The sequence below is a fragment of the Leuciscus leuciscus genome (genome assembly GCF_965113295.1).
Source record: "Leuciscus leuciscus genome assembly, chromosome: 9".
In the NCBI taxonomy this organism is placed as follows: Eukaryota; Metazoa; Chordata; class Actinopteri; order Cypriniformes; family Leuciscidae; genus Leuciscus; species Leuciscus leuciscus.
The window spans coordinates 45194606-45209609 of NC_138733.1; the positions used below are offsets into that span (position 1 = coordinate 45194606).

The 15004-nt window shown below is 48.9% G+C and overlaps 1 protein-coding gene across 1 annotated transcript in view; it reads right to left on the minus strand.

The window, feature by feature from the left end:
• pcsk7 (proprotein convertase subtilisin/kexin type 7) overlaps positions 1 to 15004 on the minus strand; it is a 31840-nt gene that overhangs the window by 14199 nt on the left and 2637 nt on the right. Inside the window, exons 2-8 of the mRNA XM_082179172.1 lie at positions 14433 to 14849; positions 13756 to 13890; positions 9347 to 9512; positions 9050 to 9140; positions 6362 to 6416; positions 5473 to 5611; positions 5290 to 5390 (exon numbers count right to left, since the gene is read on the minus strand). Coding sequence (XP_082035298.1) covers positions 5290 to 5390; positions 5473 to 5611; positions 6362 to 6416; positions 9050 to 9140; positions 9347 to 9512; positions 13756 to 13890; positions 14433 to 14828 — 1083 coding nt within the window. The 5' untranslated portion in view covers positions 14829 to 14849. The remainder of the gene's footprint in view (positions 1 to 5289; positions 5391 to 5472; positions 5612 to 6361; positions 6417 to 9049; positions 9141 to 9346; positions 9513 to 13755; positions 13891 to 14432; positions 14850 to 15004) is intronic.

The following is a 15004-nucleotide window of genomic DNA, read 5'->3' on the forward strand; positions in this document are numbered from 1 at the left end:
GCACCCTCCCGCTCACAGGATGGTGCTTGAGTATTTATGAGCGTCTAAACATATGAGCCATCAAAGCATTCGCTCTATCAGTTTCCTATAACGCCAATGGTGTTATAAGTGTAGAATATGTGCCCACTCCCACGTGCTCACTGCTACACACAAACACGGTCTCCCCGGTAACGCTCACAGAGCGCACTCTCATAGCGGGCATGCGCCGCTCGAGTGCTAAGCGTAGAGAATGTGCCCACAATTCTGTGCCCACACCTACCCACTGCCCGCTCTGTTACACAGTTACACCGGGTTGCAGATCCTCCAAAGCTCACAAACATTCCGGCTCTGGCCGAAGGTGTCATAAGTGTAGAAAATGTGCTCACCACTACACACAAACACTATCCCCATGGTAACACGCTCAGAGCGCACTCTCATAAAGCGGACACACGCTCGAGTACCAAGTGTAGTAAATGTGCCCACAACCCTGTGCTCACAACTACCCGCTGCTTGCTCTGCCACTCAGTTACCTCGGGTTACAAAGCTCCCAAACACTGGCCGTGTTATAAGTGTAAGCTCTGCGCCCGCTCACGAGCACGCGCACCCACTTTCAGACATGACAACCCCCACGCCGCTCTCGCGCCAGGGGTGTTTAGCAGCAAAACTCGCTCCATCCGTAGCGATCGAGCCATCATATGCTGTACAGCCAGTCAGCACTGTTTTCCAGCCCCCGTGTTCGAGCACTGGCGGCGCGTCGCCGCCCCATCCTCTCTGATACAGGTTCCCCATCCCGCTCAGCGCGGCGATCTGAACCCAGAGACCATTCGACCCCTAGCTATGCGTGCAAAAGCATGGGAAGCTATTCAGGGCGCGTCAGAATGGGTGCTGAATACTATATAACACGGCTATTCGCTTCAATTCGCTCGTCGCCCCCCGCGCTTTCTAGCGCAGACGGAGACAAAAGTGACTTTAGAAGCAGCGCACCTGCTTCAAGCAGAAATAGCGAAGCTGCTGCGCAAAGGGGCTATAGAACAGGTTTATCCTTCTCTGAGCGAGTCGGGCTTTACAGCCGTTACTTCCTCGTACCCAAGAAGGACGGAGCGCTGAGACCTATTTTAGATCTGAGACATTTGAACAAAGCTCTCATGAGACGGCCGTTCAAAATGATCACAACCAGACAAATCCTCGCGCAAATTCGCCCGGGAGACTGGTTCATCTCTCTCGATCTAAAGGACACATATTTTCAGATTCAGATAATACCCCGTCACAGGCCATTCTTGAGATTCGCCTTCGACGGTCGGGTATATCAGTACACCGTCCTGCCGTTCGGTCTATCTTTAGCACCACGTACATTACGAAGTGCATGGACGCGGCTCTCTCTCCCCTGAGGAGACAAGGAATGCGGATACTGAATTATCTGGACGACTGGCTAGTCCTCGCGCAGTCAGAGGCAGAGCTTTTGTCACACAGAACAGCGCTTCTCAGCCATCTGGAATGCTTGGGTCTCTCGGTCAACTGGACCAAGAGCTCATTACTGCCCCGCCAGTCGACTTCCTTTCTCGGAATAGAACTGGACTCGGTGGCTATGACGGCCAGATTGTCAGAGCAGCGCGCGCGCCGCATTCGACATCTCGCCGCGTCTTTCCAGACGGGCAGTCAGGTTCCGCTGAGGACATTCCAGCGAGTCCTGGGGCATATGGCCTCAGCTGCAGCAGTGCTCCAGCTGGGCTTACTGCGCATGCGCCCGCTTCAACGCTGGCTGAAAGCGCGAATGCCTCACCGAGCCTGGACGGCCGGCCGCTTACGAGTCAGAGTGGATCATGGCTGTGTTTCAGCCCTGCAGCCCTGGCTAGCAGCCGAATGGTATCGCACGGGAGTGACGATGGGAGTTGTCTCGCACCGGAAAGTTGTCTCGACAGATGCGTCCAACCTAGGTTGGGGAGCGCTATTAGAGGGCAGACCGGTCTATGGCCCCTGGTCAGACCAGGAGAGTCACCTTCATATAAACTGTCTAGAGATGCTGGCGGTCGAGAAAGCGCTCAAGCACTTCCTCCCATACCTATAGGGCCACCATGTACTAGTCCGCACGGACAACATGTCAGTGGTAGCCTATGTGAACCGTCAGGGCGGTGTCAGATCCAAAACACTCTGCGCCCTGGCGGAACGCCTCCTTGGGTGGGCTCAGCACTCACTGCGCTCGCTGAGAGCCGCGCATGTGCCGGGTCTCCTGAACGAGGGTCCAGACAGACTGTCCAGGGACAATGTTCCCCTGGGGGAGTGGTCTTTGCATCCCCAAACAGTCCAGTCACTGTGGCGCCGTTTCGGCAGAGCGGAAGTCGACCTCTTTGCGTCAAAAGACAACGCGCACTGCCCACGGTTCTTTTCCAAGAGCGAGGACGCGCTGGCCCAAACCTGGACCAGCGGCCCGCTTTACGCTTTTCCCCCTGTCTCTCTGCTGCCACAAGTCATCGGGAGAATCAGGGAAGCGCGCCACACGGTGCTCCTCATAGCCCCGTATTGGGAGAATCAAACGTGGTTCCCAGATCTAATACGGCTGGCGGACACACCCCCCTGGCCGATACCGGTGAGAAGAGACCTTCTCTCTCAAGCCCGCGGCTCGATCTGGCATCCTCATCCAGAGCGTTGTCTCTGCATGTATGGATAGTCAACGGATACCCGTTGACTTGCCAACAGGGGTTGTGAACACGATCACACAGTCTAGAGCTCCCTCTACGAGACGGCTCTACACATCTAAATGGTCTGTGTTTAATAAATGGTGCACCGCCCAAGGGCTGGATCCACAAACATGTGAGGTGTCGCGTGTGCTTTGTTTCCTCCAAGAGCTGTTGGACATGGGCAGGTCCCCCTCCACGCTCAAAGTATATGTTGCGGCCATATCAGCTTTTTCCGACTCGGCGCTGGGCCGCGCATTAGGGAGGAATGAGTTCATTATCCGCTTCCTTAGAGGAGCTAGGAGGATGAACCCCCCGCGACCCCCCTCGGTTCCTATTTGGGATCTTTCCCTGGTCTTAGAGGCCATGAAAGCGCATCCCTTTGAACCCATGGAAACTGTGGATATGAAATACCTCACGCTCAAAACCGTTTTTCTGATAGCCCTATCTTCAGTCAAACGTGTGGGTGACCTGCATGCGTTATCAGTTAACGCGGCATGTCTCGAGTTCGGACCTAATGACTCTAAAGTCATTCTCAAACCGAGACACGGTTATGTCCCCAAAGTGTTGGGCACACCCTTCAGAGCACAGGTCATTTCTCTCTCAGCTTTGCCGGCTACCGGCAGCGAAGTTGACAGTAATCTCCTTTGCCCTGTCAGAGCGCTGAGAAATTACATTACGCGCTCCGCCGCCATGAGGCGCTCGGAGCAGCTTTTCGTTTCGTTTGGTGGGCGCACCAAGGGTCTCGCCGCCTCGAAACACACTCTGTCCAGATGGATAGTGGACGCTATTGCAGCTGCTTATGCGTCTAAAGACCTGCAATGCCCTTTGGGCATCAGAGCCCACTCTACTAGAGGCATGGCCTCGTCATGGGCTTGGACTAGCGGAATTTCTATTCATGACATTTGTACGGCGGCGGGCTGGGCCTCCCCGTCTACATTTGTTAGATTTTACAATCTAGAAGTTCCCGCCCTGCAGGCTAAACTTTTATCAGTCTAAATCTCGCGTAGGCCGGCCCACTTCTGTGCGCGGGCTACTGCTGTTTGATTTAGCCCTCCTGGTTGAGCTGTACAATATAAGGGTTGGTTAGTCAGACCGGCCGCGCCGTTCTGTTCCCCCTACTATGTGCTTATGTACTTGCGCTAGCCATATCATTGGCCGCCTGGCTCACACTCTCGTGTTCCCCGGGCTTCCCTGGGACTCATTCAGTGGATGCCGGGCGCGCACGGCGTTGACAAGGGAGTTCCCGTAGCGTAAGCTAAACTTACGCAATACGAGAGAACCTCTCGTAAGAGAACGTACTCGGTTACCTAACGTAACCTCTGTTCTCTCTAGAGAGGGAACGAGTATTGCGTAACCCGCCGTGCTCGCGCCACGAGCTCACTCGCTTCTGCGACAAAAACCAGTGAAAGCAGCCTCTCAGCCCATATTTATACCCTCTGCCACGCCCCGCCTCGGGCCGTGACGCGTAGGCGCGCTGCTCGCGCTCATTTGGCGTGACGTCACGCCAAGGGCTCAGTGATAGGCTGCTGCAGTTGCCGCAGAGCAGCCTATGAGCACGCTAGATTGCCTGCTCTAGGTCTGCTTGCTGCCGCACTGCGTTGACAAGATATAAAAATTAAGGATAATTTTTTGCTTCATATCTCGAGAAAAGATGACTTTACCCGTAGCGTAAGCTAAACTTACGCAATACTCGTTCCCTCTCTAGAGAGAACAGAGGTTACGTTAGGTAACCGAGTACGTTTTACATTGTAATAGTGTGTTTGGTTAAAGCCAGCGTAAAATTAAAATGCAATGCTATAGATCGGCTTCATCCATGAGCTGCACGATTCTGGATAAACTGGGATAAACTGATTCTACCGTGATTCTGAATAGAGAACTAAACAAAATAACATGTAATTTACTAGAGGTTCTGACAACATGTTAATTGCTGCGTCTATTTAAAAAAATAAAAATAAATAAAAGCTTGGTTTGATTGACCGATTCATGGACTCACTCATAAAGACTTCACTTGTTTCATATATTGGATGAATCAGTGTTTTTGAACGAATCTGTTGAATGTTGAATGAGAAATACATTCTTTAACACTTCTGTCGCCACCTACTGGTGGACCATTGTAATTGATACAATCTTTTCAAGTTACTTTCAGATGTTGATTTACTCTATGATGTGAATGATTGTAAGACAAAAATAATGAAACTGTGTGTTGAAACACTGAAGCGGTTCGTGACGACGGCTTCCTCTGGATCAGAAGATGTTCACCGTGATCGCACTCGTCAAAGGCTTAAACGGCCAGAGCCGAATCACTGTCATCTAGGAATAAGATCATGGGTGTGTTTGCATCGAGATCAACATCTTGTACCGATTAATCGTGCAGCTCTAATGTACAGTAGTCAACATTTGAAGTGGATCATCAAAGTAATCCATGAATTTTGAACAATACCCATTCTTGTCTTAGGACAACTTTGATGAACTACTGTTGGCTACTGTATATCTTTATTTTATTTATTTGTTTGTTTTTTAAACGTGTAACTCTGAATCAAAATATCTAAACTTGATCATCTTCTTTCCTTCACCCAACACCTACGTCCCATTCACACTGTGATAGAGCAGACTTTAGCCGGCTGCTAATGCTTACGATGCTGCGCAGTTGTCTGCTTCCACTGCTGAAGGTCACTGCTAGCATAGAGGCGCACTCCTCAGCGTAAAACGGCTTTCTGCCGTTCTCATCCACCGCTCCTGCAAGCACACATCACTGACACTGATACACATCTGAAGCAGACAGGGCTACACACTCGTGACGGAGCAGACAGAACTGTACCGATGGTCACGGTGTAGATGGAGTTAGCATAGCCGTCGTAGTTGCAGTTGTCGTCATACTGTCCTCCGTTGCCACTGGCCACAACGAAGATGCTGCCGAAACCTTTCCTGCCCGCGATCACGCCGTGCTGTAGCGCCGCCTGTGGGAGAGACCAGGGACTGCATTACTCCTCAAGATCACACTATAACACACTATAACGATCACGCCGTGCCGTAGCGCCGCCTGTGGGAGAGACCAGGGACTGCATTACTCCTCAAGATCACATTATAACACACTATAACGATCACGCCGTGCTGTAGCGCCGCCTGTGGGAGAGACCAGGGACTGCATTACTCCTCAAGATCACACTATAACACACTATAACGATCACGCCGTGCCGTAGCGCCGCCTGTGGGAGAGACCAGGGACTGCATTACTCCTCAAGATCACATTATAACACACTATAACGATCACACTGTGCTGTAGCGCCGCCTGTGGGAGAGACCAGGGACTGCATTACTCCTCAAGATCACACTATAACACACTATAACGATCACGCCGTGCTGTAGCGCCGCCTGTGGGAGAGACCAGGGACTGCATTACTCCTCAAGATCACACTATAACACACTATAACGATCACACTGTGCTGTAGCGCCGCCTGTGGGAGAGACCAGGGACTGCATTACTCCTCAAAATCACACTAAAACATGGACTAATGAGCGATGACTTTAATTGTGCTTCTAAACCATCGCTGGCTGAACTCTGGTCGCTTTATTGATCTGTTAAAGCTATGGCCGAAGCGCCACCACTGTGTGTTGGTGAAAGTACAGAGAACCGCTCATATGGTGAAGGCTTCATGAATCTCCTTCATAAACTGCATTACACTGATGAGATGCATATTCAGACTGACCTTGCCTAAGGGATGAGGTCCATCAACCGTACGACCATCATCATCCGGTCCCCAGCTACAAGACAAACAACATGTCAGGTGACCATTCTCAGTGGAAACGTTGCATACGTTCATGGTTTACGAACTAACATATTTATGAATCAATATTAACTAAGATTAATAAATGCTGTGAAAAAAGTACAGTTTATTATTAGTTGATATGCATTGACTAATGTTAATGTTTGCATCATGGAACTAAAAGTGAAACATACTATAAAAATGATCATTATATTATTATTTATCATGAAAGCTGTCATTTACAAAATAAATAAAATAAAGGAATTATTAACACAAAATGTTCACCCAATTATGAACACATTCATTGGTGCCTAATCATGGCAATCGTATTGGCCGGCAACAGCCTATGACGTCACTACTAGTGTGAGCCGGCAGTACATAAGGGGCGCCTAGAGAACATGTCATCTTCCTCGAGGAGGCCTACTGTAAGGCCAACAGCTTCGACAGTCACGGGCGTCAGTGCTTCGGCTCTAAGGGAGCGTACTCAACCATCCCAAGTGGGACGGAGTAACTGATCTGTCTCTACCTGAGCCTGGGTGGTGAAGGGTGATAACATAAGAGCTATGAGTAGCAAAGTACTCTAAATAATGACCCTAATGGAGTACTATCAGCTGACCCTGAGGAATGTATCAGGGTCAAGTCCTATTATCTTGTATTTTTTACAAGACAGGTTTTATATTCTCTACTAAACCCAAGGGAATGGAGGCCTCAGCAAGAGGCCAATGACATTCAACCTCATGACTTATCTTCAAGGGGATCAGAGGAAAACCCCTATTTAGGCCTTGCTGGATAAACTAGCTACTATAGTCCGCTCGGAGGGCTGAGCACACTGCTTCTTCCTTTCTAGAGAGAAAGGCCTGACAACGCCCATGAGATATCGGCATGGGAGGCTTTTTGAAGGTAGCCTTCTACCTGTGCTGCTATCTACCCTGTAACACCACTAGCATTTACACCGAATGCAAAAGGCAGGCCTCTCGAGAGAAGATAGGAGAAGAGAGGATAGGTTGTTATTCATCCTCAGAGGAAGAGGGTCCTTCACTGATGTTTCTCAGAGCGTTTAAGCTGGATCACCTCTCTCAAATCCTCTCACCTTCTCTGTGACCTGCTCCTAGGAGGAGAAGGAGCGCGAGAAGCGCCTCTGGACCTCTGGCCCTGTCTCCGATCCTCGAACCGGGATGGGTCAGGACCCCCTGGCTGTCTGAGCGTGGATTCGGACCGCAGTGTTATGCTAGATTTAAATGCAGCAGAGCGTGCCTTCGCCTCTATGGGAACTTTCCCATCACCGTCTTGACGGAGGTGCCGATTCAGCTCAGAGGCGACACTGGTGCAACAATGAGAAGAAAGGCTTTTTCTTTCTCCCTGATGTCAGCCAAGGTAAACCAGCCTCTCCGCAACACAGCCATTGTGTGCAAGGCAGCACTAGCCAGACCCGCCACCGCTTACATACTCACAATGTAATTTTTAGTGGCTCAGAAGGCAGGGCCGGAGCACTCAGTGCCGGTGCCTCTCCAGCCGTGAGATAGTTCGCGAACATCTCATCAATCCGGACATCGCCACATACTCATGTTCGCGTATCCCCTCAGCATCAGCGTAGTTCTCTCTCTGATGGCGATGAATGCACGCTGAACACGGGTTCTTCCATGCCTTTTCGATCTCATTGTATAGATCAAGCAGCGTTATGGCTGGAAAGAAACCGTTTGTCAAGTCTGCCACGAGCTAAAGCCTCGCTGAAGTGCGTTACATAACACTCACAACTCATCATACGCGGGGCAGGGTGGCTGTGAGGGTTCGGGTTGTAAACCCTCTTCACCCTCATCAGCCATCTCCTGCTTTATTGAGCTGTCCAGCAGAGCACTCGCTGTCAGATCAGAGGACATTAGTGACAACACATCCTCATCCGGCAGCTTAAAGGGATAGTTCACCCAAAAATGAAAATTCTGTCATCATTTACTCACCCTCAAGTTGTTCCAAACCTGTATGAGTTTCTTTGTTCTGCTGAACACAAAGGAAGATATTTGAAAGAATGTTTTAATCAAACAGATCTCGGTCCCCATTGACTTCCATAGTAAGCAAAAATATATACTATGGTAGTCAATGGGGACCGAGATCTGTTTGATTCTGTCGCCGGCCAATAACGATCGCCGTGATTGGATAAGCGGTTCACGCGGAGCAGTTCCCCAAAAGCGGCATCGACACAGTGCAAGTTCCCATTCGAAAGGGAACAGAAGACCTATGTACTTCAAATAGTAACATTAGGTTGCTACAGAGCTGATGTCCCTCGAGTCACAGTCTCAGGGGCCTAACAGGCAAACTGGCTGGACAATATCTCAAAAGACACGTTCATTAATGCTGACATTACATTGCAAGTGTTGAAATTGACATTAAGATGAATAATTCCTGTAGAAATATTGCTCACTGTTAGTTAATGTTAACTAATGTACTTCACTAACAAATTGAAGCTAGTTTTAAAGCTTTATCTTGTTTATTTTTTATCTGCCTAGAAAAATGAACATTATAGCCAGTGTAGGACTGACAGTTTTGACCATCAAGAGCTCTCAACTACAGCAAATAAGTAGCGTATCAGTGCTTAAAAGTGTATCATTGCTGATTGATCTGGGCACAGAAACACACCTGCAGCTGTAGATGTGATTGACCTGGTAGTGCTTGTTAAAAGCCACCGCCTCCATGCTGTCAGTGAGGGGTCCGTCCAGAACCCGGATGCCTGAGACACACACACACACACACCTGTAGTCAAGCATGACAGCAGGGCTGGGCAATGGAGAGAATATCACTGACATACTACTGAAATTAAGCAACATCGTGAACATTCCAATCGACCTACATTCAATCAAGTGTCCTAAAGAGTGTACTAGGCTAAGTAAGTACTAAGTAAGTATTAACTCTTGGATTAAGGTGAGTGAGCCACACCTGCCACTCGTCCCCCGTACGCCACTCCCACAGCGCAGTAGCTGTTGTTGGACACCGCGGCGATCTCTCCGGCACAGCGCGTGCCGTGATGGTTGTCACTGTGTCCGTCGGGATGAGGCATGGGGTCGGGGTCGTCCGAGTTCAGGTCGTAACTTCCCTCGGGACTCTAAAACACATGAAACAAATCTCACATTCAGGGTCAATACATCTCATGTTCTGTCGGCAACATCTGGGCCACTTATCACAGAAAACCCTTAATTTTGAACTACTTGTCTTGTAAATGAGAAATCTGAGTCTTAGATATACCATGGTAGATGGAGGTGCAATAACCCAGTCAAGGCGTAATGAAAGCATGGATTGCAGCTTCCAGAGACTTCTCAGATTCATTGTGTGACACATGATTACTTTAATGATGTCTTTACTAGCGTTCTGGGGCTTCAGTGGCAGTTGTGTAACAGTCAATGGAGGGACAGAAAGCTCTCATATTTCATCAAGAATATCTTAATTTGTGTTTTTAAAGATAAAGGAAGGTCTACGGGTTTGGAAGGACATCTGGGAGAGTAGGCTAATTAATGACAATTATAATGTTTGGGTGAACTATCCCTTTGTAAGCCCTTGGTGAACTGCTGCTTCACGAGCTAGAAGCTGACTGAGACACAACCTTTGTTTACTTCTGCAAACTGCTGAAGGACGCCGAATCGCAGGAGAACAGGACTCGCTGCTGTTGATCCTCCCGCTCTTTCACATCCGATGAGCAGTGATTATGCAGATTCCCCACAGCATAGAGACTGACTGTGTCAGCAGGGGATCTTCTGTCCACTTCATCAGCCAGCGCACCTGCTCTCCATGCCATCAAGCTTTTAACAGTCTCAGAGCCGGAGTTAGTTTCAGGAGCTCAGCTCCACAAAACAGACGCTCTGGCTGGTAAACACCTTCAAATACCCATTGGCTCATGACGGTGATGTCATAAGAGGGCGTGGCTCGGAGGCTCCGCCTTCGAGCTGAAATCACAGAAGATCCTCATTGAACCGCATTTCTTCAGCGGACGGATCACTACTGTGACTCACGTACGACAGCTCACTGCTTATATTCATACACAAAAGCACTGAAATGTTTAAATATTGTTTGTTGTTGCTTTTCTCTCTTATTGTGATATGCTTCACTGATCAACAGCACCACAAAGCCCATGTCTACACTGGACTGACAGTAACACGGGTTATAATGGCTTCTATCGCCTGAACTCGCGTCCAGAAGACCGATGGTCCAGAAGGCCGAGCGTCCAGAAGGCCGAGCGTCCAGAAGGCCGAGCGTCCAGAAGGCCGAGCGTCCAGAAGGCCGAGCGTCCAGAAGGCCGAGCGTCCAGAAGACCGAGCGTCCAGAAGACCGAGCGTCCAGAAGGCCGAGCGTCCAGAAGACCGATGGTCCAGAAGACCGAGCGTCCAGAAGACCGAGCGTCCAGAAGGCCGAGCGTCCAGAAGACCGAGCGTCCAGAAGACCGAGCGTCCAGAAGACCGAGCGTCCAGAAGGCCGAGCGTCCAGAAGACTGATGGTCCAGAAGACCGAGCGTCCAGAAGACCGAGCGTCCAGAGAAGGCCGAGCGTCCAGAAGGCCGAGCGTCCAGAAGGCCGAGCGTCCAGAAGACTGATGGTCCAGAAGACCGAGCGTCCAGAAGACCGAGCGTCCAGAAGGCCGAGCGTCCAGAAGGCCGAGCGTCCAGAAGGCCGAGCGTCCAGAAGGCCGAGCGTCCAGAAAACTGATGGTCCAGAAGACCGAGCGTCCAGAAGGCCGAGCGTCCAGAAGACCGAGCGTCCAGAAGGCCGAGCGTCCAGAAGGCCGAGCGTCCAGAAGGCCGAGCGTCCAGAAGGCCGAGCGTCCAGAAGACTGATGGTCCAGAAGACTGCGCTAGTTCTAGCTGAACTAGAGAAACACAGGCTCACAGTTTCTGTTCCTCCAGACGTTCAGCTTGTTCTTCTTTGCAGGGCTGTGGTTCCTGTGCTTTATTAGGCTGCTGTAATTTCTAATCATCTGCCATTCAGTTCACCTCTGTCTTGTTACTTATCCATTTCCTCTGTCTGTTTAAGCCTGTGTTTTCATTCCAGTTAGGGTTGTTTGTTTATAGTTTAACACGGGCTATATTCATGGTGAGAAAGGGTTATAACCATTAAAATAGGTTTTTATATTTTATCTATAACTAGATCTGGGGCCTCATTTATAAAACTTTGTGTAGGATTTGCGTCAGAAGTGGCGTACGGATGAAAAATAGGACGTGCGTACGCACAGAAATATTCGGATTTATAAAACCGTGCGCACGCACATCCTACGCAGTTTTCCCTTAATAAATCACAATCAATTCTAAATGTAGCGCAGCTTTTGCGGCTTCATGTCACGCCCATAGTTGCCCATAAATAGACCGTGAAACGCCCACAAGTTAATATTCATAGATTGCGAAATCATGGCAAACACAGAGAGGAAAACAAAGAAACGTAACTTCACTCACGCGCAAGCGTGAAGCGCATGATCAGCCATTGTGCGTCATTACGCATTGTAATGGCATCATGGCATTTTATTACCATCCATTTGATTGCATCTGACAAGCTACAGATTTGTTATGAGGATGAATTGCATAACATGCTAATATTATTGCAGAACATATTTATTTATATCTTTTTGCAAATGTGTGTTAATTTGCATTTCTGTTGTAATCTTCGTTTGATTTTGTTTGTTTTACACTGCAGATCAATCAAACGGGTGTTTGTGTAGGCTGTTAATTGTAAGACTTGCTTTGTGAAGTCTTCATGTTATTTATGAGAGGCAGTATTGCCATTTCTTTTACACAACGATCTACAGTTTCACACACTTTCACGTGTTTCTTCCCTCTGCCGACGGTGTCGCCATTTCTCATTTCACCTGTTTGTGTGCGTACGCCTGGGTCAGAGCTTGCGTGAAGGACCGCACATTTTCCCATCAAGTTTGCTTTTTATAAATACCAATTATTGCGTAGAGAGCGGTGTATGCCTTCTTTTGTGCGTACGCAACGTTTATAAATGAGGCCCCTGGTCTTACTTCATTAAAGACCTTTTCATTAAAGTCAGCAGAAAAATACTGAATCCTAAGAGTTGAATCACAGTGATAGTAGCGTCTGGCTTGGTAGGAGGATCTTCGTCTGGAGTGTGTGTGTGTGTGTGTGTGTGTGTGTGTGTGTGTGTGTGTGTGTGTGTGTGTGTGTGTGTGTGTGTGTGTGTGTGTGTGTGTGTGTGCGCGCAGCAGTCACGTGTTTCTCAGTGTTTGGATTACCCTCTTCGTTCTGTTAGTGCGTTCAGGTCCACCTCTCCTCGTCTGGCGTCACATGCTAACTTTCATTTGTTCACATCTGTGCATTAGTTTCCTAATTAGTTTAAAAATGAAGCGAATAAATCTGATTGGGAAGTTCTAGCATTATAAAAGTGAGGCTTACGGGAACGATTTATATTAATCCTGCACTGAAAGTCAGGCCCTGATATAAATACACATTTTAATAATAAAGTATGATTGTTTATTCTTCTTTATCATGACATGGCAGGGAAGTAAATAGCAGAGGATTATCTCTTACATATCGTGTATGTATGTATATTAGGGTTGCCACCATTGATTTGTGAAAAACCGGGACACTCCGATGAAATTTTTTTTTTTTTTTTTTTGTGGGGGTGGGGGGTGGGGGGTGTCTCCTTACCCATTCAGAAAAGTTTTCTCTTTTCGCCCAGTCTGAGTTGGAATGGTGCGTTCACACCAAACGCGAATAGAGCGTCTGGCGCGAGTGATTTCAATGTTAAGTCAATGCAAAGACGCGTTTGCGCGCGTCTGGAGGTCCTGCGGGGCGAATGAGGCGTTGTAAATCGTTTTTTCTTTGACACTGTTGGCTCATCCGATTTTGTTGTGTTATCCTCCTCCTCCGTCTCTCCCCCCATTTCACAAAACTGAGTAAATAGAAAGCTAGCGAGGAACTGAACTCACACTGTTTCATCCTGGATGTGTGTGGATGTGTGTGGATGCGTGCGACCGACAGGCAGTTGCTAGGCGATAGGCGACAAGTTGAGCTTCCAATCAAATAAAAGTAAACGCCTGCATTGGCCAATCCACTGTTTTACCCGTTTACAGACACAGGATTGGATGTACACAACCATGAAGAAAACACAGTAACAGTAGAAGGAAACGGTTTAATTTGAAACCAGGAAATTCTACTTTATTTTCACATTTTCACAAAAAAAACGGGACAATTCGTGTCCCGGGAAAGAATATAAATTTTTCGGGACTGTCGCTCAAAAAAGAGAACAATTCCTGGAAAACCGGGACGGGTGGCAACGCTAATGTATATATATATATAAATAAAAAGAAGAAAACACTCACGAGAAAATAAATGTCGATCGACTTACATAATTGGGCTGGATATCTTCCAAGGTGTGCTGAACCCCGTCGTCCACCACGACCACCGTGACCCCGGCGCCGGTGATGTTGCGCTCCCAGACGCCCGTCACGTTGATGTCCATCCCGTCCTTCACATCGTTGTGCTGACAGAGAATCAGACACCATTAGGGCTGGAACTTCTCACTTCCTCTTGTAAAACCAAAAACTAAAACTCCTCGATTGTGATTTACCTGTGTCGAGTAACCGGTAAAGTACCGGAAGTGGCGTGTTCCACAGACGAGAATACACCGACCGCATTATTACACCGTTCTCTAAGACTACGCAATATATATATAAAAGCATTTACAATCATAATATAGCATAGTGCTACTGTGGAATCACAAAGGCTGTGATTCAGTTCAGTTTTTTTTGTGTGTTTTTTCACAGAGAAGCACGAGGATTTAATTATTTACATGCGTGCAGATTACATATTAAAAGTATCAGCTCGTTCACAGTAAACACTGCTCACACACACACACTCAGTCTCTGCATGCGCTGTTTGTTTAGGTTTCCAATAATGTGCGTTTGGGAACACAGAGAGTCGGAAGCAGCTTGTGTTTCAATAATCAGCAGAATACTCGATTACTGAAATAAGCGAGAGCCCTAGACGCTGTAACCCGTGATGTGTGTGTTATGTGTTACTCACCAGGTGCCACTGGCTGGGGTATCTGGGGTCGTTGAAGGCCAGACTCCTCTTGGAGCGCCGGAGCAGCTGTTCCTGCGAGTGCCAGAGCACATGAGGGTTCTGGTCCAGAGCCGCCGCGGTCGACCCGGGGTCCACACGGTCCTCAGGCCCCTGGCAGAGCAGGTAGTGCCCCTCCAGCTGCCCGATCTGCCCCCGGTTCTGCAGACCCGCCTCCTGGGCCACGCTCTGGGCCAGCTGGTGCAGGGAGTCTCCCGCCGGAGCCGAGCCGGACCTGAGCCGCACCGCCCAGGAGCGTCCCGGCCCACAGGAGGAGGAGCAGCGGCTGAGCAGTGGGGCGAGTGAGAGGAGCAGCAGAGGAGAGAGGAGGAGGATACGCTTCTGACCAGGCGGAGCCATGACACACACACATCAGAGGAGCTGCGGACACACACACACACACACACATCAGCAGAGTATAGAGGAGGATACACTTGCATTAACACTAACCAGACGCAAGCATGAGATTCTGAGTATCCACACTGAAATAGCTGGAGGTCCTCAATGCTGTGGAATACAGAACAAAGGCCGATCTC